General features: G+C 42.0%; 3 protein-coding genes across 4 annotated transcripts; 1 reads left to right on the plus strand and 2 right to left on the minus strand.

Annotated features, from left to right (window-relative positions):
- The first annotated feature begins 89 nt into the window (after nt 1-89).
- On the plus strand, nt 90-1,313 carry smdt1a (single-pass membrane protein with aspartate-rich tail 1a). The gene is made up of 3 exons (XM_004563037.4): nt 90-294; nt 411-568; nt 1,104-1,313. The coding sequence occupies exons 1-2, from the start codon at nt 139-141 to the stop codon at nt 546-548; spliced, it is 294 nt and encodes a 97-aa protein (XP_004563094.1). The 5' UTR covers nt 90-138; the 3' UTR covers nt 549-568; nt 1,104-1,313.
- Nucleotides 1,314-1,752: 439 nt separating this feature from the next.
- On the minus strand, nt 1,753-3,634 carry ndufa6 (NADH:ubiquinone oxidoreductase subunit A6). The gene is made up of 3 exons (XM_004563036.4): nt 3,472-3,634; nt 2,150-2,265; nt 1,753-1,983 (listed from the first exon to the last, which is right to left on the minus strand). The coding sequence occupies exons 1-3, from the start codon at nt 3,608-3,610 to the stop codon at nt 1,852-1,854; spliced, it is 387 nt and encodes a 128-aa protein (XP_004563093.1). The 5' UTR covers nt 3,611-3,634; the 3' UTR covers nt 1,753-1,851.
- Nucleotides 3,635-4,455: 821 nt separating this feature from the next.
- Nucleotides 4,456-18,377, minus strand: triobpb (TRIO and F-actin binding protein b). 2 transcript variants are annotated; one of them, XM_076882975.1, is made up of 14 exons: nt 17,900-18,377; nt 17,625-17,733; nt 17,216-17,287; nt 13,770-13,826; nt 12,487-12,555; nt 11,849-11,938; nt 11,498-11,607; nt 10,202-10,631; nt 9,353-9,590; nt 8,860-8,971; nt 7,891-8,050; nt 7,656-7,754; nt 6,797-6,883; nt 4,456-6,060 (listed from the first exon to the last, which is right to left on the minus strand). In XM_076882975.1, exons 1-14 carry the CDS (start codon nt 18,109-18,111, stop codon nt 5,899-5,901), a joined length of 2,007 nt encoding a protein of 668 aa, XP_076739090.1. In that variant the 5' UTR covers nt 18,112-18,377; the 3' UTR covers nt 4,456-5,898. The 2 variants fall into 2 exon arrangements, with proteins under 2 accessions (XP_076739090.1, XP_004563096.1); XM_004563039.5 differs by lacking the exons at nt 17,216-17,287; nt 17,625-17,733; nt 17,900-18,377 and adding an exon at nt 16,075-16,759.
- Between the last annotated feature and the right edge of the window lie 628 nt (nt 18,378-19,005).

Consider the following 19,005-nt stretch of genomic DNA (forward strand, 5'->3'; position numbering starts at 1 on the left):
CAGTCGGGAAAATAAAAACAAAAACGCGGTGCTGTTGAGTCACCACAGGGGGGCGCTGTTTCCGCCCTCTTCTTGCACATCACAATTCATCTCCGGTTCGTTTTCCGCATTGCCGCTGCATCGTCAAACGCTGTAAACATGGCGTCGGCCCTCAGTCGCCTCGTCAGGCTGTCTATCCTCAGAGCCCCCCGCAGATCCCCGCTGACCCCCTCCAGTGTACCGGGGAACACCGTGACAGCGTGCCGGACGGCCGTGTGCTCGTCGTCCGGTGCTATGCTCCCCAAACCCAGAAAGGTGAGTCTCATTTGCACGCAGTGTTACGAAATCAGATCCTCGGAAGGTGTAGTCTCACGAGCGCCGTTAAATAACGTTGTTGTTTCTGTGGTGGGGTGTGTGACACCGGGGAGCAGACCCCCTTCGGCCTTATCCGGATCGCCCTGATAGTGGTACCCTTCTTGTATGTGGGGACGCAGATCAGCAAGAACTTTGCCGCCCTCCTGGAGGAGCACGACATCTTCGTCCCCGAGGACGACGATGATGATGATTGAGGGGGTCTGGAAAGCTTCAGGTTAGCAGGTATCGCTGGCTGTCGCTGTGGGTGTCACCGTGTGGCAGAGTGCACGCTCCCTGCTCCGTCTGTGTTGTACAGTGTTGTTCAGTACAGACTGAAATGTGGGAGTTACCATTGCAATTAAAAAAAATAACATGCTTCATTAAAAGGTACCTATTAAGATTCTTTGTTTTCTATCATATATATGTGTACTATAATAGTGATGGATGCTTTTATGAAAAACACTGAGTAATCCATGCGAGTCAAAAAGAAGGAAAATCAATACATAGTCATTTTACAATCTTTGTGAGGGGTCACCAATCAGTACAATAGGTCCCCTTTGCTGTTGCCGACCAGGCTTTAAGATTGCTGCTCAGAGCTTCAGCTCTGTAATAAAAACATTACGCTCACATTAGCAGCTTGAATGCTTCTGTCTGCTTTATTTTTCTTCAGGCTTTTGCAGCAGTTCTTAAACATCTCATATTAAGATGTAACCGTTTACAGGCCTTTATAGTGTAAAAATAAATCAACACACTTTTTCTGCCCCTCACAGATTGTGTATTGTGTGACGATGACCACCGCCCAGCGTCAGTGAGCATCTCAGCAGATTAACACCTTGCCGGAGTTGCGTCTTTGTGCACTAGATTCAGGGTTTTTGCTGCCCCGGGCTGATCGTATTGTACTGTATTTGTCATTCACTACTCACATCTTACACATCGATACCAGAACACAATGATTTCAATAAAATTTAATTTTCTATCAACTGTTTAAAACACTTCATTGCATGAAATATGAAACTTGTTTGGAACAAAGCTGTTAAGTTATTCCCAGGAGCTGTTTCATGTCCAGTTTTATGGATTATACCTTCTTAAGGAGGACAAAATCCAGACTGTAAAATGTTATTTGTCCCTCTTACTGTTAGAGCTTTCGGCTCAGTTTTGGTCTGGAAATGTCAATTTTCCAAATACAAGATTAAAGCTTTTCATAGCAGCAGGAAAAAAATAATAATAAAACTGATGAAATCAATAATAATAATGAAGATTCAGCTCTCACATGCTTTTCCTACTGTCTGCAGTGAAAAAGCTTTATGTTGTTTGAAACAACCCGCTCACAACAGCATCTGCACGTTCAGTCATGGTGTGCTGATGGCTTTAATTGATCCAACTGACAATATCAATAATAAAAAGAGACTGAACTATAGATAGGTGATTGTTAAGTGTATATTTACAATAAAGAGAAACAGCTGTCAAATTGGACACAACCAAAAAACAGGTCACAGGGCAGGCCGAGAGCTGTACAGTTCATTGGTCGTGTCCCCGGTAGAATTTGGACAGGAAGTCGGTGGGGCGAGGTTCTTCAGACTCGTAGAAATAGCGCATTATGTGGGTCTTCTGCTTCCAGACGTGGATCGTTTCCTGAAGTTCCATTTTCCCCTTTAAATAGCACACACACACAAAAAACGGAGAACACCACAACACACCGTGAAGTAAACAACTCAGTGTGGCTCTAAGTTAGATTTAATCAGCAATCAGAGCCCTAAGAGACACCGCCTTGAGAAAAATCATATTTACTGTTTCTTGTCACAGGTGCTGCTTTTACCTTAATGACCAACATGTCGATCACACGGGGGTCGGTGATGTGCTTGTTCTTGTCAAACATCTCCCTAACTTTGTCTCTTCCTTGGCGTGTTGTGATGTCCAGCTGAAACATTGCGACTGCAGAGGAATGCAGACACAAACGGAGAGCCATTTTGGTTCTGCTACACACACTTTATCCAGGACATCATTCCTAAATGTTACTATTACAGCTGCATGAATTAAATCAATCTACAGCGGCTATTTGAAATAAAATTGTCCTACTGTCTTTGTTTTTGCAAAGTTGCCACTCATCATCATCATTATGCCATATTTGTTTTGCTACATCAGATCAGATGATCATCAGCATTTGGGTGTTAAACATAAGGAAATCACTGTTTGTAATTGATTGATTTTGAAGAGGTAAATAGTAATAATATCGTAATAACAAAATGCACTGAACAGAAAGCAAAATAGAAAAAAAATCACGTTGCAAGGAATAAATCTATACAGCGAACAATTTACATGTTCGAAAAGGTCTAAAGTACACATTTATTTAATCCTACTCCCTTAATGCTATTTAATAATTTACTCATCAGTGTTCCTCGATATAACATGTAATCAGACAATATACATAATTAACTATGTACTAGTCTGCACATAAAACAATATATATATTTAATTCCAAACTTGTACTGTTCCACATTTTTACACCGCATATGGATATAGGAAAATTGTTCTTTTAAAAATCCGAAGATTTAATGTACCCCTTAGATGTACACCTTAAATAAACCTCTTAAAGGATCTGATGGGTAACCGTGTAAGTAACCACCTGCTAGGAGCCAAAACAAAGTGAATGCTGAACATGGAATTCTTGCTAACTACGGGTGTTACGAAGCTGCTTTACATATTATATTCAATAAAGTAACAGGTCTTCTGTAAGCATGAACCCACACAACAACGTAACGTAATATATGCACTTCTTTTCTTTTTTAATCGATTCTTTATTTGTTTGTATGATTTTAAGTTAAAATGTGTGGACATAAAGTACAGAGTACATAATCCTCGATGCAGCCTCATCTGCCTGGAGCCAAAATGAACGCTAGCTAGAGTCAGTATCTAAAGGTTGCTTTGAAGTCATGAACTTCCCTTTACAGTTTAGATTAAACGGAAACATCACCATCTCTATCTGACACAAGAGAGGAGAGAGTCTTTAAAACATTGTCATATTCAGGATCCTCTGTGCTAGCAGCTAATGTTAATTATTCTGCACCGCTCCATAGACGCGACCTTGACGCTCGCCTCGCTTCTTCCACACAGTTTACCCGCTAAAGGGAGCACACGTACCTGTGTTGGGGACCTCCCGGTACCATGCTCGGTATAACTCCCGGACTCGGCGCTTAGCCTCGTCCAAATCACGGCTAAAAATCGGTTTAACGACTTTAGCAGCACCAGCTGCCGTCCGGGTCGCCGCTGTGGACGCCATAACTGCTACTGTTGCTATTTTCCGGTTTCATTAAATTAGTGCTGAAAGCGCTCTGCTGCCACCTAGAGGTACGGCTGGTTCAAGACACCGCTCACAAAATGAAGGGAACGCTTCATTACAGAATAACACAAAATTTGTTAAACTTCAGGGATATCAACCTGTCCAGTTAAGAAGCAGAAACCACTGTGGATCCGTTTCACTTGCTCTGGTGGAAAGAAAAGTAACAACAGGTCAAACTGGACAACCTCCTAAAAGATGGTTTTACAGGTCATTCCCAGAGACTCTTGCTGTGTGCCCCCCCCCAGAAAAAAAAAAACCCAACTGATTTTTCTCATGCTAGCATTATGATATGAGACCTGCAGTCCAGAGAGTCCATTTCATTCAGGATGGGACATGAAGGAGATATTAGTTAGTCTAAGGAGCTTGGAAAGAAAAGCGTCTGGACTTCTTTAAGTTGCTTGAAGACATTTCACCTCTCATCCGAGAAGCTTGTTCAGTTCTCATGCGAGATATTAGGCCCAAGAACCAGGACCAGGCCTGCTACTGGTGTGATGCTCAAAGAAGGGCATCACACCAGCATCAGGACGACTACCACTGCTCTATAAAGTGACCTACAGCTGACAACTTGTGTCCATATTTCTGACCAAATTGTGAGAAATAGATTCTGTGAGGGTGGCATGAAGGCCTGACAGCCTTTAGTGGGACCTGTACTCACATCTCCAACACCATGCAGGGTTTTTTTTTCTTTATGAAACGTATCCTTACATTAGATTAAGCACAGAACTGAAAAACACAAACGTCTGCAGGTTTTGGGCGGATACAATCTTGCAGAAATGAAACGTACATTATGTGCTGTTGAACGTCTTTTATTGATTGCAAAAATGTTTATTTACAAAGATGACAAAGGCTCTACTGTACATTAAATATGAACACGTTTTTAAAAGTTAGACAATTCTTTTTATCGCAATACATACCGTCAATACAAAAAAAACTGGCTCATTGATGCAACACCTGTCATTTGCTGTGATGGTGGCACACAGTATGCCAATAATGATCAGGAGAGACTGGAGGCTTGAGTTCTCAGCCATGGCTTAAAACTGAGGACATCTGTGATACGGGACAACATTCATTCAACAGCCTTTAAAAGCAACCAAAGAAAGCTGAGCTGAATCTGCTTCTGTACGATCACAGATCAACTTCCAATCCAGCCCCACCCCCTTAAACCGCCAAGGAATTAAACATTTTTTGCTGTTTTGTCCTGTTTTCATCCCAATAGAGATTTTTGAATTTTATATTCTCAAACCCGACAGAACATCAGCAAGTTTCCCAGTTCAAAAGAAAAAAAAAAATACAGCAAATACGTTTCTTAAGTACTGTGTGCCATTTTCACAAAGTAAACATGCCTCAAAAGCTGTAATACAGAAAACTGAGATGACAGCAGCTCTTCCGACCTTTGCCGTCTCAGGCAGCACATAGGGCCAATGAGAAGTTTATTCATCCAAAAATTAAAAAAGAAAAAGCTGATACAGTATGAAGTCTTTATCTACAATACCACATTTAAAAACAACAAAAAAGATACTCAATAAAGCTTTCCAGTTTTCAGACCAAGTGTGCACTCATACACACCGCTTCCACTCAAAACCAACAAAAGCCAAACTTAAAAAAAAAAAAAAATTAAAAGTGCAATTTTGTACATTATATATGGCCCAGTGTAACGTAACCAGCTAATGGCTACTCTATGCTGCTCATTAAGCTAGAGAGAGAAGGTTGCCTTCAAAGCTTTCTGACCTTTATGAAGCCTGGTGACATGGTTTAAGCAGTAACAACGTCCAAAGAGGTAGCAGGTTGTACTAAACTGATAGATGAAACACGGTTTTTCCCCAGGAGACTGGGCTTCAAAGCCAGATGTGATTTTACTGCAGATTTTGTTTAGTTTTTAAATATTGTTTTCAGATTTGAGTCACAGTTTTATGCATTGAAAGTACTTGGTTATATCAAGGAACAAAACTACTTGGAAAAAGGTCATACTTCAGGTTTAAATACGCTCTTTCACAACTATAACCACACAATAGAAAGCAACGAAGGCAAACTTCTCTCCTGTGCTCTTATTGGCAGAGTGATTAAAATTTAAGGCATTATCAAAGTCTCCACACAGCAGGGACTGTCCAGCAAAAACAGTAACCATCCTTTCGTTCTCCTAAACAACAAACAAACGAGAAAACATCTGTTCCATATCAGTCCGCACTGGTCACCATGTCTGACAGAGCTTTAGTACCAGAAGTATTCTCTCAGTGGTCTAGGCTGTTCCCCAGCTTTTGCCCCTCCTGCAGAGCAGCCATAGCCAGCTTCAAGTGCTCCTTTAGACTCTGAATCTCTCGCTCATTTCGGCCCTTCATCCCACTCAGTTCCTCTTGCAACTCTCCATATCGCTTACAGGCCAGCTGTTTTTCCTGTGGAGCAGAGTGACAGAAAATCTCTCAGGCTATCTCAGTGACATCACATCCACTGTGAAGGGAAAAAAACAAAAAAACATCTTGCATGCATGTTTTAAACTAGCTAAATTACTCATGATCTGCATTTTCTATGACAATGTTGGCATTCACCTATAGACTGTACATCAAAGATGACAGTGCTCTTCAGACCTAAAAAGTCAATATGTCTTCTACAGAGCATGGTGATTCATTTAGTAAATTTTGGTCCTCATTTGAGTAAAGAAAAGAAAAAAAAAACACCTTGGTACAAGTCGATCTGAGTAGGTACTAATGGTTGGAAACCTCTCGATGAGGGGGAAAGATTTGTACTCCCCAGAAAACCAACCAAAGTGGTTGGTAGCTGTTGCTAGGTGAAACTGGTCACAAAGAGGGTGCTGCCAAAAACCTCACTGAGATTGTTCTGAATGACAGCAGACTGCCGCAGTTGCCAAAAATGACAAGCCAAAAACGAACTTGTATTTGTAGACAAGTCACGGAGCAGCAGGGCGGAGATGCGCCCTGCTAACCCAGCTAGCATTTGATTAAAAGCTCTACCGTCTCATCTGAACACACCTTGTTTCAAAACACCAAAAAGGCAACAGCGAAAATCCAACACAATGGGAGGTCACAATAACTACTTGCATCTTTTATTTACAGCCTATTGGTAAATTCATGAAAAAAATCCACCCCTCAAACACACACACACACACACTACCATGTTAAGGAACTGCAGCTCATTTCTTAGACAGCTGATCTCTTTCTGCAAGTACTGTATCTCGTTGTCTTTCATCCTGAGTAGAACCTGGGAAAAAAACAAAAAAATAAAAAACACATATTGTGGGCGTTTCCTTTAAATGACAAAACAGCCTGCACTGTAATTTATGTAGTTGTAGATAAGGGCCGGAACACCACTGTCATTTACTTGAGAGGCCAAAACGGTCAGGCTGAAGCATATTCTTGAATATTTCTGCAAACATTGACAGATTACCGTAGAGTCCAACTCAAACTCTGCATTCTCCAGTTGAATTTGGAGAGGTTTGTACTGCTGACATGTTTGCTGTGACCCAAATGCATAAATCATGCTAGATAATCTGCAGCTGTTACAGTGAACTATATTCGCAGAGATTTATTTTTCACCCAAGGCCGAATGTACTGACGACAGAGAAATAGATTGTAGTGGAATTTACAGCTCGCTGGACTTTACTAAAGTAGTTTTTGCAAAGTCTAATCTTTGGCAATGTTCATTGTAAGCATCCACAATTTCAACAGTATAGATATGAGAGAAAATAATAAGTATAACAAGTACTCATTTGAATGCCTCATCTATGGCATCAGATTGACTACAAACAGGTATCTTTATGTAGCTGAGCACAACACACCCATAAAGCAGGCCATTTCTTAGGCTTGCTGTCAGTTATTGTTGTTCTTCTAAAGTAATGCTGCAGCTCTCGGTGCAACTTGCAGATTTTCACAACCGTTTCACGCTGGTATTGCTTAAAAAAAAAAAAAGTCCTAGCAGATACAGAAGTGCCTGGTATGCTTTCAGTTTCAGGTATACATTAAAGAGTTGTTACCTCTAGCTCGCAGGGCATCCTGTTTTTGTCCTCTGAGCCGTGATCTCTGATGGCAGATTGTATTCGTTTCATCTCCTCTGTCAAACGGGCCTTTAAGTCCTAAAGGAAAAAATTTGGCCTGTGTGATTTCAAGTAATGGCCGTTTGTTTGTAGAAATCTGCATACACATATTTAGTTGGGGGCTGTAAAGTGAATGCATCATTCTTCCCAGCTGAGTCTACTGCAGCTGACCCACCTGGTTCTCTTTCCTCAGTTGCTCCATGTCTCTCTCCTTGCGGCTGATTTCCCGTTCCCTCTCTGCGTTGTTCTGTTCAGCTCTGTTTAGCTCCAGACACTTCTGAGAGTAGCGCTCAGACAGTCCGGCCAGCTCTCTCTGCGAGGCCTGAGCTTCTGCCCTGCAGCAACACAAAGAAAACTGTGTTCACGTCGGGGCTTCGGTGAACCAAATCACTGATACAACAACTTCAATGCTGCCGTTTCACATCAAGTTTCTCTTTACTCTATTACACATCAGCAGCAGTTACACAAAACAATATATATTTCATATAAAAAAAAAAAAAAAAAAAAAAAAAAAAAAAAAAGTTGGACAACCCCTTTTTTCACATTATGAAAATATAACTAGAGTATAGTAGGTTTCCTTCGTGGTGCTCTTTTTTTCTTCATGACTTGAGTATTTCCTCCTGTGGTTTTAAAACCTCTTTGCTACTTATAACCAATGACCACAAAAATAAGGAAGAGCATGCAGAGGTAAAAAATGCAGTGTAGGCAACATAGTTAAGCCCTAAAATGCAGGTTCCAGCTGCAGCCACTGAGACAGTCTGTGTCAAAGGCCTGCGACGCTTACAAAAGAAAACTAATCCATGACCAAATTCTTCCGCATTCCTTAAGCGCCTGACAGGACCAAGAGGCGGCTGTGGTAATGGCCTTACTTCAACGAGTCTGCAAATTCAAACTTTTATTTAACAGAATACCCTTTTATGGCCACGTAGCTCCCACTCAAAAGCAAAAGGACATGTTCACATAAATTACCAATGAAGGCCGAGCTAAAAGGAAGGGTGCAGTGGAAGTTTAAGCCGCTTTCTGATCGTTTAACAAGTAAACAGGTTATGTAATCATCCGTCACATCATCATTGTCTCCATAAGTATCAGTGTGACCCCAGTACATCTTTAAGTCACTGGCAAAATCTGATCTAAAGTTACGTACTGATGCAGAGCTCGCAGAGTCTGTGAGTCCACCGCGCCGCTGCTCAGCCTCTTCACTTTCTCAACTTCTCTTTCCAGCTCCTCTTTGTGTTTCTTCTTCAAAGCCTCCATCACTGAAACACAAACTCGAGTGTTACACAATGTTTTCTGTTGTAAGTGACATTATCACACCATAACTTTACTGAGAAGGGGAAAGTTATCAAGAAAGACTGAAAGCATGTTGAAAGCACGGTGAAAACATGTTTCACAGCCTTCAACTGCATTAAAACAGAAGGATGTATACAGGTAGACGTGGCATAATACAGTAGAAATCAATTCTACTAAGAACATTCACAGGCAGGCACTGCACATTATGTCTTTTACTACAAAAAATCATGGTCATTTATAGTAATGTCAGTAAAAGTTTAAATTAAACCTGTAAAAGTTTAGTTTAACAGCGGCTATTGCTTCAGAATTTAGCAGTTAATATGTGGCTGATGTGCTTTTTGACTGACCTCGCGCTGTGTCCTGGGCCTCCTGCAGCAGCAGCCTGTCCTTCTGGGCCTCCAGCTCCTTGACTTGGCGGTCGTGTTGCTTCTGCAGCTCTTCCAGGGCCTGCCGATGAGCACGCTCCATGGCCAACAGGCTGCGGCTGCAGGGTGCCTCAGGGCCACAGCCACCCCGCACACCTCCTCCGCCGCCTTCCCCTCCCTTCCGCTGTAGTTGCTCGACCTGCTGCCTCAGTGACGCCACCTGAGAGAAGAAAAAGGCGGAGGTAAAGCCTACTGAAAGCTGGTGGAGAAAGCTGATCAATGTGCCATTTTACTGCAACACACATTTGAGTCATTTCTTTCCTACAGGCAGTCCAATGACACCAACACTTACTCCAGAGCTACCTTGGGCTTGACCTTTAACCCTATTCACTGCTGAATTTATGAAGTTGGTCTAACAGGGTTTAAGTTTAAGAAAAACCATTCAACTCTCTTTATATATAAACAAAACTGTAATTCAAGATTAAATATGCTGGGATTCTCTGTGCTTATAAATCATAGTAAGGTGTGTCAGGTATAGACAGCCTTAGGATTTGGAAATGCAAACGATTCAAAACAAAGTCCACATCACACACAGACCAAAAGCAGGCATGAGTTTCAGCAATATTTTTCCAGTTTACTATCTGGGTCCTTCTCAATCCCACACCGTCCGTTTGAATCATGTGCTTCATCTTATTTAAGATGGAAAACACTGCTGAAAAGCATCCGAAAGCAGTGGAAAACGATAAGAAGTGTTTACTTCATCCATAGCGTTGAAGAGTTAATTTGCATTTTATGTCATGTGCAAATTAGAAAATCATCTCCACGCACTACCTCCCTCTGCAGCGCCTCATTGGCTGTCTGGCCGGAAGCACGTGATCCCACTGATGGTAAGGAGCTCATCTCCTTTAAGGGCATCTGTTCAAACTCTGTCCACTTCTTCTCGATTTCCTCCTCCATGCGTAGCTTTTGGTTTGATCCGGTGCCCTTCCTGGACAGCACGGCATCCCACTGGCTGCTTGTGTTCTTCTCCTCCTGCCTTTGGCTGTGCTCTCTCCCCTGCCCCTCTCCTGCTTCTCTCTGACTGGCAAGACGAAGGCTAGAAGAGGCGGGAACAGGGGATAGCTCAACGTAGTCAAACCTACGATGAGAAGATGGGGTGGAGGCCGGGACTTCTGACTGAGCTTCACCATGGCGCGATGTCGGTCGACGAGAGGACAGCAAAACGCGATCGTGGGAGTTTTCCTTGTCGCTGTCGGGTAATCTAGAGAAGTTTAAAAGAAAATTTAAAAAAAAAATTATACATAATGGAAAAAGAAAACCAATAAATCAAATTTAAATCAGCAGAGATTAATCAGGACTGAACATTGCTCTACAGCATGAACACTCACATGAACACAGCTGCTGGTGAGTCATTACACAAGCAGAACATTAATAATCCAAATAATTACGCTTTGACTCATTTTGAACCATCACAGCAGAAAGTGACTTGTCAGGTTGCTGGTACATGTACAGACTCTTGTGTGGTCAACAGAAAATGTCCAAGAATGTGATGCAAGCAACTCTTGAATTTAGTGTAAGCTAGCACTTCAGCCCAGCCTTCTTAGATGTTGCCCTTCAAGGCAAGAGGTTGTAAGCAACACTAAGAGTTTATTAGATGTTTAGCTTTTAAATAAATCCATTTTTATATGGTTACTATGACAAACACCTCCCACAAGTTGCTCAAGAACAAAGTACTTTTTGAAATGTCAAAATACTTCATGTTGGACAGTGTATGGGAGACATTTTGGGTCTTTATGGAGTTTCTTTGTAAGTCTATCTGCCTGTGATCAGGCAGAACAGTGACAAGTTACAAGATATATGCATTCCTGTGGTTTGGCCATATGTATTCCCCAGAATACCACCTCTGTAAAAACGAGTGGAAGAAAGAGATTCTCTTTTTTGAAACTATCTAACTATTCTGATTCTAGGAGCCACCCCTGTGTGTCTAATCATAACTACATTTTGCCATAATTACACACAAACTTATAGTTCAAAACATTATTGTCCAGACTGTATGGCATGTTTTTACCTGATAATAAACACTCTTTTTATTTTAATGTTAATGTTAACATGTCTGCTCATAATTACTGTGTGATGTCAGGAGAGCTGCTGGGCCGAATACACTTCTTTAAAACCTCTATCCAGTTCCGCCTGATCCCAGCTGTCATGGCAGACAGCATGAATGCAGCCTCCCGTGTCTGAAACACAAAAGAAATATAGGTTATGGAAACAAAAAAGAAAAAGAAAAATTATGTAATAGGGTTGGGATGAGGAAAAACTGAGAGGTGGAAGAGATAGTGACAGAGATGTAAGACGTGATTAGTAAGAAAACACAGCAGGAACTGTTGAGCGGGTATGGAACTGATAAGGAAGATGAGAATGGGTGGATATAAAGATGAAAAACAGTCACAGTCTACAAAAGGTGCCAAAAACAGTCACCTGTATCTGAAACCCATAGTTCTTCTCCACATCAAACTCTGACACATTGACACAGGATTTTAGGTCAATCTCTCCATCCAAGTCATCTTTCTGTACATAAACCACAGGAACATGGTTTGCATACTTCTCTTACAATTTCATATTCTCATTATAAAAAAAAACAAAAAACAAAAACTAGACTGCATATAAAAGATGGACATAATCACTATAATGTCATGCACTGGTTGACCAAGTCCACTTTTAGGCCTCAAGCTGAGCATTTTCACAACCTTACAGGGGTGAACCTGACTGAAAAACCACAGCCCACCCATATGGCAGTGACATGTTGACCACCATGCATCACTTTTTGAGTCTAATGGAACCATATTTTAGAAAGAGGACATTATACTGTATTTAATGACACTTAAAACAAGTGAGCAGGACCATTAACCCTTTAGAAAAACATTTAATGAGGTCATAAATCAAGTGAGCAGTAGTGTCATTTCTATAGACTTCTATTTCCAGCCATATGATCGCCCAACTGCTGCAGAATGCAAGATTAAAGCAATTCTAACATTAGCTCTTCTTTTCTGACCAATAAGCTTTGTCCATCTTTTATACAGTCTGCATAAATAATGCAAGTTTGCTTCAATACATACCTCCTCTGCAGTGGAGTCCCTGTAATACTTGAGTCCTGCATCAGTCAGAACAAACCAATGCTTCTTCCACTAAAGAAACAAAGACTGAATTACTGGAAGCAGCAACTCTAAAAGGCCAAATATGTAGACAAGTAAAAAAGAAGATTTTCAGTCCTCTATGCAGTCCAGTTGAAAATTAAGTACTTCCTATTCGATAGCTTGTAGAACCACCTTTAGCAGGAACAATTCGAATAATTTTTTGTTTCACTTTATCAGTCTCTTACGTCTTTGTGGAGGAATTTGGCCCACTCTTCTTTACAACATTGCTTCCGTGCACTAAGGTTTGTGCACATTTTTTTATGCATAACTTTCTGAAGGTCCTGGCTTAGTTCTGAACCTTGACTGGGCAATATCAGCACCTTGATTCCTTCTTTTTCAGCCACTCTGTAGTACATTTGCTGCTGTGCTTGGGATCGTTGCACTGTTGCACGACCCAATTACATCCAAGCTTTAGCTGTCAGACAGGTGGTCTCATAAGTGACTGTAGAATACTTTGGTATGCATAAGAATTCATGACTGACGCAGGTGGCCAGGTCCTGTGGCTGTAAAATATGACCAAATCATCACACCTCCACCATCGTGCTTAACAGTTGGTCTGAGGTGTTTGCGCTGATGCGCTGAGTTTGGTTTTCTTCAAACATGTCGGTGTATATTAGGCCTAAACATCTCCACTTTGGTCTCGACTGTCCAAAGGACATTGCTCCAGACGTCTTGTAGTTTGTTCAGATCCAACTTTGTAAACCTACGTCTAGAGCAGAAAATTACCAAAACTTCTATTTTTTAGATACGCTCACACTTGCTGATGATCAATAAATCAAGGCAAACATTTGAATGGAAGCAATCAGGGTGTACTTAGTTTTTCACATGACTGCATATTCCTTTGAAAAGTCTTTTTCACATGGCTTGAAAACAACAACATAACACGCCATCTAAGACTGTATCAGAATTATTATTATGTTCTATTTTTTTTTGAGCGAGCCTGGTCTGTAAAAGCTGAGACAAACACGAGCGGAACAGGAAGCCTGCATGTGTGAAGCGAGAAGCTCTCTCACCCACCCAAGCGTTTCATTCAAACAGAGGACACACCTGTTATGCCTCAAGCCACCAAGCTATTAACATGATAACAAAGATAACCTGCTGCTATCGCCTTACAAACAGCCTCTCTCATTAGGAACGAGTGATGCTGGGAAGAGGCTAGGAAAGGAGAAGGAGTGACAGGAGGATATGACTTGGCTGCACTTTACCTCCCCCCTCTCGTCCAGTTTTGACATCCATCCCTTTTTGAAGTTCAGGAGGTCGGGCTGTGAAGCAGAACAAAGTCAAAGTCGCCAAAGAAAATGCAACAAAAGTTCAACGCTTTTTAAAGAAGGAAGAAAAAGTGAAAGTGAACAGAAACAGAAAGAACGAACTAGGGTGGACAAACCACACAACCCCATATTAAAGAGCGGGTAGCGTAGTATAATTACAACAACATTTATGTTATGAGCAGCAGCTACATCACTACAGGTTTATGTTATCATTGTACATAAAGACCAGAGACTCCTGCCTTATTTTGCCACAGAGGCCATAATTTGGTTTCCAGTGTGAAGAAGTGATAGGCCAAATCAGTTAAAGCAGTTTATATTATATTACATCCTCTACTGCTTTACATTTAACAAGATGGTAAAGCAGACAGTATTGAGCTCACTCAACAATCTATATACATCAACAGCACTGTGTTTACGTAACAGGGTGCTGCTCTATTGCACTGCAGCAGGTCTGCTTTAGCTTCAAACACGATGACAGGAAGAGGAAAACATGTGCTAGGTACCTCAAGATGAGGTGATCCCAGATCAGAAGATTAGCCAGCAGCTTCTTTTTTCTTCCTTTTTCCAAGCAATACACTCCTCACTTGGCTTATCTCTCACTCACCAACAAGTACATTCCTCGCTTTTTAAATCTGTCTGCATTTGTCAGCTCATCTCCAACTGGCATCTCGCTCCCCACGACTTTCCACTCTTTTTTTACTTTGTTCTTCTCCCATCTGTTTGCAAGTCTGTACGCTTAATATAATTTCTCTCGTCTGTCCTGTCATCTTTAACTACCCCTTTTCTGTATTTATGTTCCATTATGTACTTGCATTCTTGCAAGCCATGGTACCACCCACTTTCTCTCAGTTTGAGCCAGTTAATATATGCCACTGATCTCCTTTAATCTAACAATGATACAGTCTGATGACTCCCAACAACAGAGTATAACAGGAATAATGTAGGGAGAAACCCCAGGTTTCCTTTTATTCTTAATTTAATTAAGTTGAGCTCTTTAACTGAGAAGCATTGTTGGGTGTAGACACACACACATTCGAGCATCATATTTAGACCTTTGTTCACTGAGCTCTTTTAATGTATTTTACTTTTTTTCCCCCAGACTTATTTTTTCCCCCAGAGAGCATTTTGTTTTTTTTAAATTCTGTTCCTCATTTAGGTGTAATTGCACCTTACTGTGCTATTTTCTCTGTTTATTTTATTAAGCTACTGTATTTAAGCTCTGTTGTTATAGGTTTTGTTTAGGAAAAACAATCGAACTAAACATGGCTTTAAATCCATAATGAACACTGATTGTATGCCTTGAAAAAACAAAAAAGACAAGTCTAAAATACAACAGAAAGTTATCTGTCAAACCTTATTACAAATTATTCACATCATGTCAAAACATGCCCATGAGCAGAAACAGGAAGCAGATGGTTGACGTAGAAAAACGGACACCTGTTAAGCAGTAAACCCTTATACTATCAGAACCGTGACCTTGCTTGAAAAGGTCATAAACTGAAGAAGGGAAAACAGTCAAATGAACAGACAACATCACTTCTTTTCATCTCCCGTTTCCTGTCACTATAAAGACGTATTGTCTGGTGAGCTTTGTCCTTAAGGTTAAACAGGTTTCACCTTTTTTTCTTATTGTTAATGAGAGTGTCCCGGTATACAGTACACTCATTCTAAGGCCAACTCCTAAATTACTATTGTTTGGACAGCCAGTACTTCTAGGTTATTAAAAAACACCTGCCAGCTTTGCCTGGCAGTGTCTGCCTGTTTGCAACCAGAGGACATGTGTCACAGCTGGCTATAAAAAAAGGCACACACAGTTCAAGCTACAAGCTAGTGCCAGTTACTGTAAACAGTAGCAGTAGGGTAACAGGGGAGGAAACTACACCACGCTTTGAAACCAGTGTCAAGTATTTCGTTTCGACAGCAGTTACTTTACTTGTTTTTCTCCATACGAACCACAAATAAAACTAAACGAATAAAAGTCACTTCTAAGCTAGCGGTAACTTCATGTACACACCCCTCGAAGTCAAACAAACGCTCGCCACATTAAAACTAGCTAGCTTTGTAAAGCTAATATACGTTAACATCTATGATAAACTAGCTAAACACTTTAACCCAACCGAGCCGAGTGAACGGCTAGCCGAGAGGCTTCGTTTGAAAAGTAGAGGTTCAGGAAGACGTGACAAGCAGGAAAAACAAAGTGTTTTCAAAGTACAGCCGTACAGTGAAGGAGGGTGCCGCTTACCGTCATGATAACAGGATCCGGGGAGGGTGAGATAAAGACAAAAGTACTGTTACCGCACAAGCTTAATTAGCTATTTTAAAAAAAATCACCTTACTTTATCGCAGGAAAAGTTAAGATGAAACCCCGCCATTCATACCCATGTTAACCCAATCAAGCGAACCGCCAGCGTCCCGAGCACGTACCCCGCCTCGTTAAGGGGAGAGTGCGTCCATGTCGCTGCACGCGGACGAGTTTTTCGCGTTTTAAAAACAACAGCAAAAACAATTTTTCAACTTTGTGACAAGTGGAGCGGAGCTAATGTAGCGCTTCAGCCCTGCTGCCTGTTTGCTCGCTGCTCTCGCTCTCTGTCTGTCTGTCACTTCCTGGGCGGGTCCGCGAGGATCTGTTCAGAAAACAAGCCTACCACCTACTCCGTCGCCCCCACCACCCCCAAAAAACTGCCTGGCTATGAAAAGGGGTCCGGGGAGCTCCTGCGGGGGAGAAAGTGGGGATCAATCTGAGTCTCCCTGGAATCTCCCATGGAAAATTTTACCCTCCTTATTGACTGAAGCCACACAGGTATTCCCAACAAGATAAGATATGGAGGGGGAAAAAAAGTCTGTCAATCTAAAGTCCTAGTCTGCAAATACAAAATCCTGACATTCCCTGGCTTAGACAAGCTTTCTCTTCTAAACTCTCAAAAAAGACTTGCCACATTTTCCCGTCTGAAAATCTCTTGCACATAAAGTGGCACCCCCACCCTCTACCAAAAGCCTCTCTTGTAGCTATTGGTTTCAGTTCAGGAATTTCAACACATGCCCCAGCAGACCACAATTGACAGAGTTCAGTCAGTGTTGTGAAATGACTGCAGGGTGTAGGTAAAAAAGATAGACACGCGACTGTCAGCTGTTAAAAGGAGAATTTAAAGAGTGTAGGAACAGACACACCAGCAACCTTAACCTTAAGCACCTAAAAAGCTTTTGCAGTTACAGACAGGAGCTGTGCAAACACTGGTAAATATGTGACAAAAAGGGATATTTAAATAGGCGGGACTGCAGTAAAATTAAAACAGCGGTTTTATTATGGTGAATCGCAAAATACATGTGGCACATGCAAGGCGTGCAAGTAAGCAAGACTAAATATTTTTGCTGTGTAAACATACCTGCATTTGTTCGGATCTGTGATAATAACCTTTCCAAGAACTGCCCTCATCCGCTGTGGGACTGCCCGATCTCTGGAAAAGAACAGCTTGTAGTTATTAACCAAATCAATACGGGACTGAGCAAACATGTCCCATCCATAGAGGTGTTTTGTTTTTAAACCTGATGTGTGGTATGTGGTAGATGAAGTTGGGCATTAACATATTAGGTAATATAATATATTAATAATATAATATAACAATAAATGCCATTGCAAGGTTTTATCAGTTCCTACACCCTTCTATACCATTTGCACTCTCTGTTCCCAGTCTGCCCTACTGCTTACTTTCAGATACCTAAATCAAGAAGCTAAAAAAAAACGTGGGTTTCTTACATCCTTTAATTAACAGGCATGGGCCTGAGCCGGCCTACCTGTAATGAGGTGGAGGAGTGAGCTCGAGATAGATACCCACTGTGCCATTCTCTCTCAGTGTCTCCTGTATCTTCCCACTCTCTGGAGGGAAGCTTGCTCAAGGAGTGGCTGAAACAGCAGACAGGTTATTAGTGTCTCTAATTAATCCAGTTGAATGGAGTAGAAGAAGCAAAGCTGGCAAGAGATTATAGATCCTCCAAGAAAATGTTGGCGAGTAATCATACCACTCAACAAATGCTCAGTTTAACATATGCAGGTGTAACATGAGTCTGACCTGGCTGGCTTGAAGAGCTCCTGTCTTCGGACGGACTGCTGGTTCTGCAGCCTCCCCGCGTGGCTCGAGGCCTCGCTGTGATGGATCATTTTGACCTTCGGTACATCAGCTATCATGGCATACGCCTCCCTGTTCCGCCCTGTAGATCCCACAGAGAGCCGGCCTGACTCAGAGGACTCCATGGAGCTTTGCGAGGAGGTGTGCCTCTGCATTTGAATGGGAAGTGAAGGGCTCTCAGGATGACGGGAGGTCCTCTTGTCATTAGGAGAAGGGCAGCGGTCTTCGCGGATGTTTCTACCGACACTGGATCTGTTGCTGCTTGGGCTCCTTGGTCGTTCCAAGGTGACAGCAGTGGATCTGTTGCCACTTCCACCATGTCTAGAGGGCGAAGCAGCCCGAGATAACGAGGAGCTGCGGAGGGAATGAGTTGAATCTCGCCATGAGCGTGGTGAGCGATCAGAGTTGGATTTTGTGTCAGCGTGGGTGTTTTTTCTCTGAAAGAAATTACCAGAGTCTCCATTAATGGCACTTCTGAGGACTGAGTACCCCGGTGGATGACTGCTGTCTTTCCTAGAGGGGGAGGAGTTGCGGCTGTTTTGATTCCTGCTGTTGAATGAACTGCTAGTTTCTGTTTTGTGTGCCAAACGTTGGTCAGAAGCATCAAAAGTTCTCCTTAAAGATGACGAGCTGTATCTATCATGACTTCTGACTGAGCTGTTAAATTCAGACTTGTGCAGCAAAGGCTGAGTAGGAGTCTCGTAGCTTTTCCTCAAAGGGGGAGATTTATGACTTTCACGACTACGGCCATGTAATAAGCTACCGGTGTCTGTTTTCTTCAGCTGATACCTGCTGGGGGTGTCATAACCCCTCCTTCCAGGAGAGGAAGAACGGCTATCCCGACCTCGACTGCTCCTGGCAGGGCTTGATTCAGTCTTACGCAGTATGGAATGACTTGGTGTATCATGACCTCTTTTAGATGGAGACGGATGGATGGGGACTTCTTGTTCTTGATCTTTCTGCCCATTTCTAACAGATGGGTTACGCAACAGAGCCTGGCTCTCAATATCATAACCTTCTCTTATCGGGGACCCACAGCGTGCGTGGTG

The sequence above is a fragment of the Maylandia zebra genome, linkage group LG4 (genome assembly GCF_041146795.1).
Source record: "Maylandia zebra isolate NMK-2024a linkage group LG4, Mzebra_GT3a, whole genome shotgun sequence".
Lineage (NCBI taxonomy): Eukaryota > Metazoa > Chordata > Actinopteri > Cichliformes > Cichlidae > Maylandia > Maylandia zebra.